Source organism: Hemicordylus capensis, chromosome 5 (assembly GCF_027244095.1).
Source record: "Hemicordylus capensis ecotype Gifberg chromosome 5, rHemCap1.1.pri, whole genome shotgun sequence".
Taxonomy (NCBI): domain Eukaryota; kingdom Metazoa; phylum Chordata; class Lepidosauria; order Squamata; family Cordylidae; genus Hemicordylus; species Hemicordylus capensis.
In genome coordinates this window covers 101,632,723-101,648,466 of record NC_069661.1, presented here as the reverse complement: position 1 = coordinate 101,648,466, position 15,744 = coordinate 101,632,723, and the positions used below count along the sequence as shown (strand labels likewise).

At 44.8% G+C, this 15,744-nt stretch overlaps 1 protein-coding gene across 1 annotated transcript in view; it reads left to right on the top strand.

Annotated features, from left to right (window-relative positions):
• The first annotated feature begins 320 nt into the window (after nt 1-320).
• Nucleotides 321-15,744, top strand: part of GRXCR1 (glutaredoxin and cysteine rich domain containing 1) — a 75,766-nt gene continuing 60,342 nt past the window's right edge. Inside the window, exon 1 of the mRNA XM_053251443.1 lies at nt 321-724. Within this exon, the coding sequence (XP_053107418.1) occupies nt 321-724 (404 nt within the window). The remainder of the gene's footprint in view (nt 725-15,744) is intronic.

Sequence of the window (15,744 nt, the reverse complement as noted above, 5' to 3'; positions counted from 1 at the left end):
ATAAAATAAATAGTAGAATCTCCCTTCCTTCCTTTTTTTCCTTCTGCCACTGAAAAAAAAGTACACAATGGGTTATGAATATTTAATTGATGATCTCATTTTACAGGTTTTAGTTTAAAGGTAACCATAGCACACACATGCATTCATTATTAATTGCTGAACAGCACTGTAGCTTCTTGGGAATCCTCTTTCCTTTAGATGTTAGCTTCATATGAGCAGCGTTGCTGTCACTGGAAAACAACTTTGATATTGTTTTAAGTGTGAGAAACTGGCAAATGCAATGACAACCTAGACCAGGACGATGTAAGCGGGTTATATCAATGGATGGGACAATGTTTAAGAGTGACACCAAGGGCGAGGGCGAAAGGCAGCCAAGGAAAGTCCGATTTCGAATTGCATCTTCTCATAGTGGGAGAGTGCTAAAGGAGGTGTATGCTGATGGAGAAACGTCTGATTCTCTGGATTCCGAATGCACTAGCAGCTCAGAAACGGACCCAAACAGCAGCAGACTGAGTGAATCTGATGGGCAGCACAATGGAAATCTAGGATCTGAATATGATGAAAATGAGAACGAGCCAGACGACATGCTCATTTTCGTGAGAGCCGCCAAAGAGAGGGGGTTTGGCACTAAAAGAGTCAACATCCTAAGCAAAAATGGTACAGTTAGAGGAGTCAAGCACAAAGTCAGTGCTGGTCAAGTTCTCTTTGATAATTTATCAAAAGTGTTCCAGGTAAGTGAAGTAGTTTTGCTCCTAGTTTACAACACTTTCTGTCTCTTCCAGGTACTCCCAAACACACCTTATTTATTTGATGACATGTGTGTGCATGCTTGAATTTCAGAGTTCATAATAACACCTTGAAGATCATTTTTTGAAATGAGAGGTTCTGGGGCAAATACTCTTTAATCTGGAACTCATTATCAACTTCAATATTTTTGTGGCTGGAGCAAACAATACAATTAATACCTTGTTCTCTTGAATAGAGCTCACTATTTTCATCAGCAATGGCCAACTGGCAATCTGCAGGCTGGATCCTACTTCTCAAAAGCAAAAGCCCGCAAGGCACCTGAGATTGTCTTAATACAACATTTTGTATTAAAGATATTTTCAAGCATTTGGGGGAAGTTCTCTTCTGCTTTTTGTTGCATAAAAAGTACTACCGTATTTTTGTTCTGCATTGGATCCCAGCCCACCTTTTTGATCCAGTGCTTTAGAGATGTGCACCTGGCCTTTCATCCCATTTGCCCACAAATAGCCAATGATATCACTTTGAGTGGGAGGAGCCACTGGTATTAAGGCAAACTGCAAGGCCAGTTCAGATGATGGGGGGCAGTGAACATGCACCTCTCCATTCGTACTGTGACTTGGGTTGTACATGCTTACATTGTTACCCTTGTATGTGTGGTACCTGCAGTGCCTAGCTGGAATGGAAGAATACCAAACTGCATACCACTTCATTGTGAGTAGTGTGGTGACAGGCCTGAGCCATAAAGGTGGAGACTGCAGAGCTCAAAATGGTGCTCTCTTTGGAATCTGTCATCTGTAATGGTCTGTTTCATGCCACTTCATTATCAATGTGAACCCACTGGAAGCATTTCATTTGAGGCTATTCACACATGCATGCAAAACTGGGCTAAGGGAGCCCAGCCCAGTGTTGCACACGCATATTCACTGCCAGAATCGTGCCTGATCCTGATGGCACCACGGCACTCTAATTAGAACAGAAATATGTTACCAATGGTCAAGTGACATGTTTTTGATCTAACTAGCACTTCCGGAGTGTGGCTGCACTGCTTGAAGTATTTGCCCTCTTGCTCAAGACTGCTGGTGATTTACTATAAGCCTGCAGTAGTGTGGTGCATCTGTCTTATGCTGCACAACATGTGGGCCAACATTAATAACAAGAAAAATAACAATTTATATGGCACCTTAGATTGTTCAAAGAGTTTCACATACCTGATCAATAATCTTTGCAATTTTGGAAGTAAATCAGCAATATTAGCTCCTTTTTGCAGATGGAGGAGGTGGGGATGAGGCTAAGATATGGCGATTTGCCTAAAGCTACCTAGTTCAGGACCAGAGTTGGGGCAGTATTATTGGATAGCTGCTGAGAGCCCAAGACCCTCAGAAGGATCCATGGCTGATTCTAGGACCACCTCTGTGCCCATAGGCATGATAAAGTGGTGGTGGCCCCAATCAGGTAGGAGGAGATCAATGGAGGGCAGTTTGCTGAGAGCCCCCTGAAATCTGGAGCTTGCTCTCATCTAGTAGGTTCTTAGTTGGGGCAAGATTGAACTTCCTGGGTCACAGCTCAGAGTCTTCTCACCTATGCTACACCAGTTTCCAAGTACAAGCTATTTGCAATCAATGTAGGAAATTTGTCGTATTAGAAGTGGCCCATGATCAGGACTTTCCAGCTCCTTTCCAGCACCACAGCTCCCAAACACGGGTAGAACATTGTTTTTGATTGTGTGAATGACCTCTAAGCCTTTTGAACTACAACTCCCGTCATCCCCAGTCACAGTGTGTGAATAGTCAGAGATGATGGATGTTGTAGTCCAACATCTGCAGGAGGGCTGAAGTTGTGCATTCCTGCCCTTGATAGTGAGGAAAAAGCACTCTTGAGATGTTCAAAACCACTTTTATCCTTCTTACTATTGAAAGTATTCCAGGTTTCAGGCCTGGTGGTGCCAAGCCCAAGTGTGATTTTGCTCAAATTAACCTCTGAAAACTGCTGTTGGTTTATCCAGTTGCAGCAGAATAGCCATTTTCATTTAGAGGGCAACCCAGCCTCATTTAAGCAATTTTAAGACCCACTATTTTCAGTGTTATGTTTATTCCTGACTTTCTCCCACTGAAAATCCACAGGATTTAAATATGCTTAATGTTGCCTGGATCATATCCATCCTTCTTGATGAAGAAGACAGTAATTCCTCACAATATGTACCATGCTGGCAATTCAAACAAATTATAAATCTCTCTTATCATCCTTTCCTTCCTGATCCTTAGGCTGAAAATAATGAATGCTATTTGCACAGCACGTTAAGTCTCAGAATAATTACATATGTGAAGTGTTGATTTTCAGCTTCTGAAGAAAGATTAAGAATGGAAATATGTGGATATATCACCTTTCCAGTCAGTCATATTATATAACTTTTTACAGACTTAGCCAGTGTATATTCTGTCTTCCTTATGTAAAAATGTACTTACAAATGTCCACTGACTTGTCCTGATAAGAACATTAAATCTGAAGCAGGATGATGCCAATGATGGGTTTCACACAAAACATGATGGGGGAGGGGCTGTGGAAACTCATCATAAGGCCTATTTCTCACTAAGTTGTTTTAACTGCTGATTTAAAAGTTTATAGATGTCTTAATTAGTTGTAAACTACCCTGAGACCTGATTATAGGCAGTAGAACATGTGTTCAATAAATAAAAGAATGCAAGGAAAGGATTAAATTGATTAATTTGCCTCCATGTCCCTATTCTCCCATTCACCTGAATGGGAAAATAGGGACAGGTTGCCAGGTATGTGACTGCCCACCCCCCACCCCGCATTTCCATCTAGAGAAAGAATAGCTCTATTCACAAAAAAAGCCGTTCCACATTCAATAAGTGCAGAGGGAGGAATTAGGGATGCGCACAAAACCGGTTTGCCCAGTTTGGTTCGAATTTGAACCAGGTTCGAACCAGGAGGGGGTGGTTTGGTTTTGGTTTTGCTTGAACCTCCCCCTGGTTCGGCTCGAATTTGAATCGGTTCGAACCGGTTCAAACTGGTTTGAACCAGTTTGGACATCCAAAAATTGGTAGGATGGTAGCTGACACCCAGGGGTACCTGCCACCCAAAACCCAAAGCAATCAGACACTCGTACAATTTTTTATGAATTTTTGAAAAATATTATTTTTTCCTCATAGGTTATAATGGGACTCGAACCAGCCCATTATTCCTTATTGTGGAGCACCCATGGGTGCCAACAACCATGCAAACCCCAAAGCAATTGGACACCCCTATGATTTTTTAAGAATATTTGAAATATTTTTAATTATTTTTCTCATAGGGTATAATGGGACCAGAACCAGTCCATATCCCCTATTATGGAGCACCTAGGGGCACAAAAGTGGGGTGGGTGGTAGACAACCAGGGGTGCCTACTATACACAAAGTTCCAAGGCAATCGGACACTCCTCTGATTATTGGTGAATTTTAAAATTATTTTTGAATTCCTCATAGAGAATAATGAGGATTGCAGCAAATGTATAGCTTCACGTCGGGGAGAAAGGGGTGTCCTAGAGTGGAGTGTGGTGGGTGGTAGTTCCCAAGGTGGGCAAGGAAGCTATCAGAATTATTTGAAAGGAATGGGGCAAAAGGCTGGTTTTTAAATGATTTTTGAAGTTTATGTGACTGTAAGGTTTTTCTCCATAAAGAAGCATGGAGGTGTCAGCAAATGTTTAGCTTCACGTCGGGGGGAAAGGGGTGTCCAAGAGCAGAGTGTGGTGGGTGGTAGTGCCCAAGGGGGGGCAGGTAGCTATCAGAATTATTTGAAAGGAATTGGGCAATGGGCTGATTTTTAAGTGATTTTTGAAGTTTATGTGTCTTTAAGGTTAGCAGATGAGAGTGGATTCATGGTTTGTCATTGAAAATCTTATATGCTACCAAAGAATCTACACTCAGAACACTTCAGAAACAACAAAACCCAGTATCCCATGGGTTAGCAACCCATGGAGGTGGTTGGCACCCTTGCCACCCCAGCACCCACCAAGTGCAGTTATGGGGCTGCTGAAACCTCCATTCTTCCCTATGGAGAAAAACCTTAAAGCCACTTGTGGGGTGCTGGGGTGGCCCAGAGTGAGTGGTGGTCTAGTGCAAAGAGGGTGCCAACCACCCCCATGGATTGCTAACCCATTGGGCACTGGGTTCTGTTGTTTCTGAAGTGTTCTGAGTGTAGATTCTTTGGTAGCATATAAGATTTTCAATGACAAACCATGAATCCACTCTCATTGCTAACCTTAAAGACACATAAACTTCAAAAATCACTTAAAAACCAGCCCGTTGCCCAATTCCTTTCAAATAATTCTGATAGCTTCCTGGCCCCCCTTGGGCACTACCACCCACCACACTCTGCTCTAGGCCACCCCTTTGCCCCTGACATGAAGCTATACATTTGCGGACACCTCCATGCTTCTTTATGGAGAAAAACCTTACAGTCACATAAACTTCAAAAATCACTTTAAAATCAGCCCTTTGCCCAATTCCTTTCAAATAACTCTGATAGTTTCCTTGCCCACCCTAGGAACTACTACCCACCACACGCCTCTCTACAACATGCCTTTCCCCCCGACGTGAAGCTATACATTTGCTGCAATCCTAATTATTCCCTATGAGGAATTCAAAAATACTTTAAAAATTCACCAATAATCAGAGGAGTGTCCAATTGCCTTGGGGTTTTGTGGGTGGTAGGCACTCCTGTATGTCTACCACCCACCCCGCTTTTGTGCCCCTAGGTGCTCCAAAATAGGGGATATGGGCTGGTTCTGGTCCCATTATACTCTATGAGAAAAATAATTGAAAATATTTCAAATATTCATAAAAAATTGTAGGACTGTCTGATTTGGGTTTGGGTGGTTGTTGGCACCCATGGGTGTTCCACAATAAGGTATAATTGGCTCGTTCGAGTCCCATTATATCCTATGAGAAAAATAAAAATAATTTTCAAAAATTTATAAAAATTCTTACGAGTGTCCGATTGCTTTGGGGTTTGGGTGGCAGGTACCCCTGGGTGTCAGCTACCATCCTACCAATTTTTTTGATGTCTTAACTGGTTCTAACAGGTTCTAAATGGTTCAAATCGAACCACCCCCTGGTTCGGTTCGAATTCGAACCTGCAGCTCGAACCTGATGGCTGGTTCGAACTACTCTGGTTTGAATTCGAACCGGTTCGAATTTGAACCGGTTCGCGCATCCCTAGGAGGAATGGGACCACACCCTCTGATGCTCACTTGGCCATGGCTGTCCATTCAATGTTTGTCTGCAAGGGGTAGAATTGAATGCACTGAGGAATTCTCCATTCAGTTTGGAACCCTAGAGGATTTTCCTGATTTCTTGTGAATAGAGTAGGGATGTGCACAAAACTGGACCAGACCAGTTTGGTTTTGCCCCCCTCCGGACTGGGCCCCAGCCCGAATTTGAGCAAGTTTGGGCCTGGTTTGATGGCGGCAGCGGCTTCCCTAAGTGTACCGGGAGTCAACTGAAGTACTCAAAATTGGCACAGGAGGCGTTGGAGACAGATGCAGCCTCTGGGGGTGGGTGGGCTTCAGCAGCTCCCCTTACCCCTGCCAGCCACCCCCTGAGTCCCCCAGGCCATCTTTTGCTGGGTCCAGCCCCGTTTCAGCCCATCTCAGGCCTCTGTGCATGTGTGGAGGCCATTTCTTGACCTCTGCACATGCGCATGGGCCATTTGTGTGACCACACAATTTGCATGGTCACACAAATGGCCTATGAACATGTGTGGAGGGGGGAAAATGGCCTGCAAGCATGTGCAGAGGCCCAAGATGGGCCCAGATGGGCTGGCGCAGGCAAAAGTTGGCCTGGGTGACTTGGCGGAAGGACGTTAGGGGTAGTGTGTAGCCATTGCCAAATGTGACTACTTCCATTGACTACAGGTACAATGGAAGGTCCCCATCATCCTCAAATCGGCCCAAGGGGTTAAGCTCCACCTCAGACTGGACCCAGTTTGGTCCAAGGTTAAGCCTTTGAACTGGCTCGATTTCAAGCCAGTTCACATACCCCTAGAATAGAGCTATTGATTCTGTCATTCTATCAGAAGAGATGTGAGCAAACCTACATTTTTATTTAGGGTGTCATTGCTGACATCTCTTGTGCCCTTTTCAGACAAATGCAGAATAAGATCAGCATAGAAACATAGTAACAAAGGAAGCTGCCATATACCAAGTCAGACCATCAAGCTCAGTATTGTTTACACTGACTGGCAACAATTTCTCCAAGGTTTCAAGAAGGAGTCTTTCCCAGCCCCACCTGGAGATGCCAGGGATTGAAAGTTGCCAGAGAGCCAGCGTGGTGTAGTGGTTAGAGTGCTGGACTAGGACTGGGGAGACCCGAGTTCAAATCCCCATTCAGCCATGATACTAGCTGGGTGACTCTGGACCAGTCAACTTTTCTCTCAGCCTAAGCTACTTCACAAGGTTATTGTGAGGAGGAGAAACTCAAGTATGTAGTACAGCATTCTGGGCTTCTTGGAGGAAGAGCGGGATATAAATGTACTACTACTACTACTACTAATAATAATAATAATAAAGTAGGACCTTTTGCATGCAAAGCAAATGCTCTACCACTGAATTACAGCCCCATCCCCCAAAGTGGCATACATGGGTCTCCCATCCAGGCACTGACTACACCAAGACCGGTTTACCTTCAGCAACCGAGCTAAATCATGTGCCCTTAGACCATACATCAGAGGGTGTAGTTCTATTCCCCCCCATGCATATACTGAATGTAGATAGAAGGAAATGGGGGTGGGGTGGGGTTTCAAATTGAGTAATTTAATCCTTTCCTTCATATTAATGAGACACTTCCATTACATTTCATTTGAAATGTAAATGAAGAAGTTCAGTTCCTATATGGACATTTGCACTTAGTACTGCATTTCAACCCTCACTAAATAAGGGAGTCCCCACAGTTCAGTTCACTTTGGAACATACTAATGAAAAATCTGAGGAATATATTGGAGGTGAGAAAAGGTAGCAAATGCAGTACAAAGCTGGGGTTGCTGGCTGAACCAGATTTTTCTGGACATCTTATTTTATACTGAGAGATGCGTTAAAGGGGATTTAATTTATACTAGTGTTGAGTTCAACAAGGAGACTAAGAGGCTATTCACACGATGGGGCAAAATTGGGGCTGAGCTTCCAGGGGCTGTGCGGCCCCCAAGCTCCCCAGCCCCTACCAGCTCCGTTATGGAACTGGCAATTGTGCTTCCGCTCTGCTCGTGTGCGGGGAGAGCGGGCTTAGCCCACTCTCCCCACTCACCCTTCCATCATCTTCATGTTACTTTCTCTTTAGATTACTGACCTACCAATCTTGATTAGGGGTGTGCATGAATCAATTTTTACGATTCGATTCGAGCTAGAATCAAATAGCAAAAACTCAGTTTGATTCATCAAAAACAGCCAGCTTGATTCGACTGCCATGTTGAGGCCTGTTTTTATGGAAAAACAAGACTCAAAATGGTGCCTTTTTTCTGGGGAGAACTGGTCTACCAACTGGGACCAGCAAGAAGACCAGCCCTCCACTGTGGACTTAGTGCATCTGCCCATCTTGGAGACTGGTCCAAGATGGGCAGAGAGGGAAGAGAGCTGGTCTTGTGGTAGCAAGCATGACTTGTCCACTTAGCTAAGCAGGGTCCAACCTGGTTGCATATGAAAAGGAGACTAGAAGTGTGAACACTGTAAGATATCCCCCTTAGGGGATGTAGCCACTCTGGGAAGAGAATCTAGGTTCCAAGTTCCTTCCCTGGCATCTCCAATATAGGGCTGAGAGAGATTTCTGCCTGCAACCTTGGATAAGCCACTACCAGTCTGTTTAGACAATACTGAGCAAGATGGACCTATGGTCTGACTCAGTATGTGGCACCTTCCTATAGTCTAAAGTAAAGGTAAAGCATGCTGTTGAGCCCGAGGCAACTCCAGGCGACCCTGTGGTTGTCTTTGGTACAATCCAGGAGGGGTTTACCATTGCCATCTCCCATACAGTATGAGATGATGCCTTTCAGCATTTTCCTTTATCGCTGCTGCCCAATAGATGTGTTTCAAATAGTCTGGGAAACATACCAGCGGGGATTTGAACTGGCAACCTCTGGCTTGCTAATCAAGTCATTTTCCCGCTGTGCCATACAATTATTCCTATGGTTAGTCTACCTGGGTCAAATTTGAGAATTACCCCCGATTCGACTCTAATCAATTCAAGGTCAAATTGAATAGCACAACCTTAGTCCAGATCCCGAAACAAGTTATTTTTTCTGACAGTTTGCATCAAGATTTAGAAGAGATAGACAGGCACACAAAGCATCATAGCTTTATATATTATTTCAGCAGCCTTGTAACTTCAGATCTAATACTAGTAACAGTTTTCTGTTCATATTTTGTGAAATCTACAAAGATACTTTTAAATAAGTACTATTTAAATAACAATTTATTGTTTCCAAAACACTTCACATATATTATCCTGTATGTGAAGGATACACATACAACTATCCTGTAAGGTAGGTCAGAATTAAAATCCCCATTGTAGGACTGAAATTGAGAGAGAACAGTTATCTAAAGCCACCAAGTGAGCACATGGCAAGAGGCCATATCTGATTCAGAGCTTACACTCTTTCCCACTACCTATGCCAACTCAAATTACAAAAAATGTACGTTGGGAGCAGGGGCGTTCCTCTCCTCCACATAGAGAGAATGAAGGCAAACAAGCCATCAGGGCTATGTGAATCTATCGTGGATTTTCTCCACCATGAACTTTATGCAACACAGTACCTCATGCTCATATTCTAAATATATACTTCTCCTAAATGTACCTGTTGCTAACCCCATGCATCGCAGCTCTCATGAGAGCAGCTGCCTGGGGGATAGCGACGGGGAGACAATGGAGGTGGCAGCCAGTTGGCCGGAGGAGGCGGCAGGCTAGCCCAGCCAGCGGGAACAGGAGGCAGTGGCGGGCCAGCCTGGTCCAGCCGCCGGGAGGAGGCAGCTGCTACCGGGAGTGGGCGGGAGGAGATGGCGGGCTGGCTTTCGAGCCAGCCTGCTAGCCAGAAACTGCAGGTTGGGGGCAAGAAGCGGGCAGCGGTGGGGGCAGGGGGGAGTGGCCAGTCGGCCAGAAAGCCGGGCATGCCAGCGTGGGGAGGGGGGGAACAGCAGTGGTGGGTGGGCTGGCTGGAGGCACAGATGTTCTGTGCCTGGCCCAGCTAGTTTTATTTATTTATCATATTTATATACCACTTGATATGTGTATCTCTAGGTGGTGTACACACAATTTAAAACAGATATAAAACAGAGTAAAAGCAAAACAATTTCACAGAATACAAAGTTAAAACAATTTCATAGGATAAAAACAATTAAACAGTTTAAAATTAATTTCAATTAAAAGCCTGAGAAAACAGGTATGTCTTGAGGGTCTTTCTAAAAGCCATCAGAGATGGAGAAACTCTCATTTTGACAGGGAGCATATTCCAAAGCTCTGGGGCAGCCACAGAGAAGGTTCAGTCCAGAGCTGTCACCAAACGAGATGGTGGCAACCGTAACTAGACCTCCCCAGATTACCTTAATAGATGGTTGGGTTCATGACAGAGAAGGTGGTCTCTTAAGTATCTGGACCCAAGTCGTTAAGAGCTTTATATAGGTAATAACTAGCACTACTTATTTCACTCAGAAACCTATTGGTAACTAGTGCAGTTCTTTTAAAATTGGTGTTATATGGTCCCTTTGGGTTGTCCCAGAGACCAGTCTGTCTGTCGCATTCTGTACCAACTGGAGTTCCCGGACCATGCACAAAGGCAGCCCTATACAGTATGCATTACAATAGTTGAGCCTGGAGGTTACCAGCCTTTGTACGACTGTTTTAAGCTCATTTACCTCCAGAAATGGGCATAGCTGACATATATGCCAAAACTGATAAAAAGCGGCCCTGGCCACTGCCTCAACCTGAGAAACCAGAGAGAGTTTGGGATCCAGGAGCACTCCCAAGCTACGCACCTGATCTTTCAGGGGGAGTCCCATCCAGTACAGCAGATCTAAACCATCTCTCAGGTCCCGACCCCCCACAGTCAGCACCTCCATCTTATTCAAATTCAACTTCAGTTTGTTATCCCTCATCAACCTCATTACTGTCTCCAGGCAGGCATTTAGGGAAGTCATGCCATTTTCCTGATGTGGTCGATATGGAGAAATAGACATACTGATAACATCCTGCACCAAATCTCCTAATGATATCTCCCGGCAGGTTCATGTAGATTATAAAAGCATTGGAGACAGTATGAAGCCTTGTGAAACCCCATACTTCCGTTCTTGCTTTGCAGAACAGCGGTCTCCAAGCAATAACATCTGGAATCTAGTAGAGATTTAGGAACGGAACCATTGTAAAACAGTACCACTCAATCCTATAACCCTCAGGAAAGCCAGAAGGATACCATGGGTGATGGTATCGAAAACCCCAAGAAATCCAAAAGGATCAGCAGAGTCACACTCCCACTGTCGATAGCCAATTGGAGATCATCCATCAGGCCAACAAAGGCAGTCTCAACCCCATAGCCGGCTTGGAAGATGGTTTCAAATGAGTCTAGATAATTTGTATTACCCAAAACTGCCTGGATCTGAGAGGTCACCACCTGCTCAATCACCTTGCTCAACCATGGCGGATTGGAAATAAGTTTTTAAAACTTACTCTGAGGGATCCAGTGCAGATTTTTTCTTCAAACAAAGTCTAATAAGAACCTCTTTTAAGGCAAGGAGGCATACTGCCTTCACTCAGAGAAGCATTTATAATATTTACCAGACCCTCTCCGATAATATGATTATCAGATGAAATAAGCCAAGCTGGGCAAGGGCCAAGAGAACAGGTTGTAGGATACACAGTCTGAAGCAGTTTGTTCACATCCTCAGGAGTCACGAACTGAAAGTGATCCAATCTAATCCTTGTAAGAGGAGTTGCTGGACACCTCCACAGTAGACTCTGCAGTAACTGTGGAATCCAGTTCAGCCTGGATACAAGAGATTTTAGCCACAAAAAAGTAATTGAAAACATCACAGCAAGTGACTGATAGTTGCAAATTCAAGGGAAAGGGAGCACATTTTAGCCCCATCACAACCCTAGACAACTCCTCTGGACTTGAGTTTGCAGAAGCAATGGAAAAGAACTGCTTCTTTGCTGCCCACACTGCCAGAGCATAGATCTTCAACTCTGTGTAGTGATCTGTTGGATTCACGCTGTGTCTTCCTCGCTGGTAGTGGTCTACCTCACTGCTTCAGCTCCCCTAGTTCTTCCTAATACCACAGGGCTGATTTTGAAGCAGGTTGGAGAGGACACTTCAAAGTGATTGTGTCTACTGCTCTAGTGAGTTCATTATTCCATGTTTGCATCAGAGTATCAATAGAATTACTAGCAGAGCCAACTCTAAACCCTTCTAAGGCTTCTTGGAATCCTATTGAATCCAATAACCTTCTCAGGCAGACTGCCTTTCACCCTTGCAGAGGTGTGTTGTGGTTGCTAGTCCTACCTTAACCAGACGGTGGTCCATTCATGACAATGGGGAGATGACAGGAATCCCCACCTATGGAACACCACCCTTTGTGGAGTTCACCTTAGGACATGAACATGGTCACTGGCTTAAGTGGCTTTTAAATGGGCATAAGACAAATTCATGGAGCTTAGCCCTATCAATGGCTATTAGCCATGATGGCTAAATAGAACAGAGGCAAACGTTAAGAAAACCTGCACTGTTACAGGTTCCCCAGAAGCATTTCACTAGGTAGGGTTAGAAATAGGATGTTGAACCTTTGGTCTGACTCTGCACAGCTCTTCTTTTGTTCTTAAAGTGTGAGCAGACTCCACTTCTTACCCCCATGCAAGTGACTGCAAAGCCAGGAGTGCAGCTAGATAATTTCAGATTTTGGACCCAGTGGCCTTACAGGGGCTCCGTCACTCTCCAAATTTTGTTGTGTGCCTCATTTCCTGCAGTATCAATTACAATCATTTAAATAGGACTCTATGCAGTTGTGAAAGTGTTTTAATGACTGTTTTTAAACAAAGTCCACAGAGCAGTAATGAAAAGAATGCCTCCCATACCAAAAGGACCTGGAGTCTACAATCAGATACAAGGGAGGCAGCAGCAACAGCCACTGGGAGGGATGCTATATGGGGATGAAAAGGGGCAGTTGTTCTCTTAGTTTTTTTTTTTAAAAAAACGCAAGACTCCACAATAGACTAGGGAAAATAAAGGCTTTTTTGGGGGGGGAAGTGGGCAGTTCTAATCCAATGCCCCAAAAGGCATGCAACATTGAAGAAATTTAAAACGAAGCCCTAACAGCATCAGGGGTGGGGATTGAACAAAACAGGAATCTACAACAGGCCACACAGACACATATTATTCCTCAAAGGCTTTTTAGGGAAGGAAAGAAGATCAGAAATACTAATTCAGTGCCTGAAAACAAAATGTAACCTTCAAGAAAGTGAAATAAATTCCTAATCAGCTGTGGGGGGAAGGATTCTCAACAGCTCCTTACAAACCCTTTTTTAGCAGGTTTGTGTTTTTCCCCCTTAACATTAGACATGTGTAAGATGTTTGAAGTCTCCCTACCAACATATTGCACCAAACACAGAGTAGGAGAAGTGAAACAGCGGGATCTAAAACTCATAGTTTTCCTAGTCCTAGAGAATTTCTGAAAAGATTGAGGAAAGCCTGATCCATTCTATGTAGCACTTTCTTCCCTGCTTCTTATACATACATACATACATACATACATACATACATACATACAATCCACCCCCCGACACACAACCTCTTTCCCACCTCCTCCACCCTTTCCCCCCGCCCCTCCCACTTTTCTTTCTTTCTTTCTTTCTTTCTTACTCGCTTGACATCTCCCGCCCCTTTCCTAAAGCAAGGCAGATCTCTCAAAAATAATAATAATAATAATAATAATAAAAAATCCTGCAAGAACATTCAAACTTAGCTGAGCAGAAGCAGGGGTGGAGCACAAATAGGAAGAGCACCAAAAGATCCAATGGCATGGCTGCTGGAGTGTACGTCAGACTGGGAAACAGAAGAGAGCAATGGAGTGAGTGGGTGAAATGTTCTACCCCTTCTCTTCTCATTCCCTTGATTGATGACAGGCAAGGGGAGCTAGCCTGTCCAGCCTGATTGTTTATTGTTACCGGGTTGAGCAAGCTTGGAGGGAGGGAGGAACTCTCTAAACCAAGAGACGGAGCAAAAACAACAAAGAGCGGAGAGAGGCAGGCAGCAGTGGCAAGTTTGCCTTTCCCATGCCATTAAAAGCTTTGAGGTAGGGAAGTGCAAGAACCGGCACACAGCTTATTCAGCGGCAGCGGGGAGGCTACCTTGCATGCACACCGGGTACTTCTGCTTTGACACTGACCAGGGCAGCAAGAGGGTATGTTGCTACCCCATGCCAGTGATTTTGAGCACAGTGCTGGTGGGGGAAACGCAGCGGGGGGGGGAGCAACCTCCCTGCTCCTTAAAGGTAATCCCCCACCAAACCTGCAGAACCGCTGGACTTCCGAACTGGTCCAGTGGTCTGGAAAAGGACCTCCAAACTGGTTCATGCACATCCCTACTTTGAGGTCACACGGGGGGGGGGGGACAGGAGGAGAGGAGTGAGTCAAGAGAACTTGAGTCAGCTGATTGGGAGCAGAGCATGAGGCCGACGAGAAGGCTGCAGCGACAGTGGACCATTTAACCGTGTCAGTTCTCCTGCTAACTGCCTCCAGTGTGACTGGCTTGCATCCTGCCCCCACTATACCCCGATAAGAATTTTCACAGGGGGTGCTAGAGAACCCTGACATCTCTTATTGGATCCAGCCCTGATGTCTAAATTTTATGAAGCTTGAAAAGTCAGGAAACTAGAGAATCTGGATTCTTCTTCTTCTTCTTCTTCTTCTTCTTCTTCTTCTTCTTCTTCTTCTTCTTCTTCTTCTTCTTCTTGATATGGATGTGTCAGTATATAGCTTTTTGAATTCAGACTCACCAGCTGGACTGAAAAAAACAAGTGCAGGCAATAAGGTCATTTGCACAATCAAAAATTGTGTTCTATCCAGGTTTGGGAGCTGTGTGTGCTCCCAATTTTCAGTTGTGTGGAAGCAAGGTAAGAGGAAAACCTGGGTCGAAGTGATTGTGTGGAAGCAAGGTAAGAGGAAAAGCAACCCAGGTTTTCCTCCTATTTTGCTTCCACATAATAAGCCCTTTCTCATGATTGGTGAGAAAGGACTTGAGGGAGAGTGGGGAGGAAGTTTGCTTGCACTTACCTCCCTGCAGACGATCCCTCCCTGGATGTGCAGATTGCCTGTCCACATGATTGCTGCAGCTGCCGGCAGCGCAGTAGGTCAGGGGCTGGGATGCTTCGGGACTTCGCCCATAATGCGAGTGTGTTGTGCATTATGGAGATCCCCCAACTCCAGCTGGAAGTACTGCCGTCTCCTAGCCTCAGCTGCAAGCAGCCGGAGCTGGCAGACAATCCAAAAACCATGGGTAAGAGAGCACTAGCTCTCTTAACACAGTTTAAGAGGGTGACTGGCTTGGCAGGTTTGCTGCCGAGGTGCTGCAGGGATTGGGGATGATTGGTTCTCATACACAGTTAAGACCGGCCTTGGCTTCATTTCGGTTTTGCCTGCATGTGAGAACAGCCTCAATCACTTCTACCCAGATTTCCCTCCTACCTTGCTTCCACACAATCACTTCTGCCCAGGTTTCCCTCCTACCTTGCTTCCACACAACGGAAAATTGGGAATGCACACAGCTTCCAAACCTGGCTAGAATACATTTTCTGATTGTGTTAATGATCTCAATGTGCCTTTAGTTACCCTCACTGATGCTGCAAAATCTGCCAACATGGGTTCATGATATCACTTTGTGATGGCTGATTGGCTGGGATCAGACAGTGAAGAAGCCCTTTCAAGTACAAATAATGCAACCAAAGCAGCATATTCAGAAAAGAAAATGGCT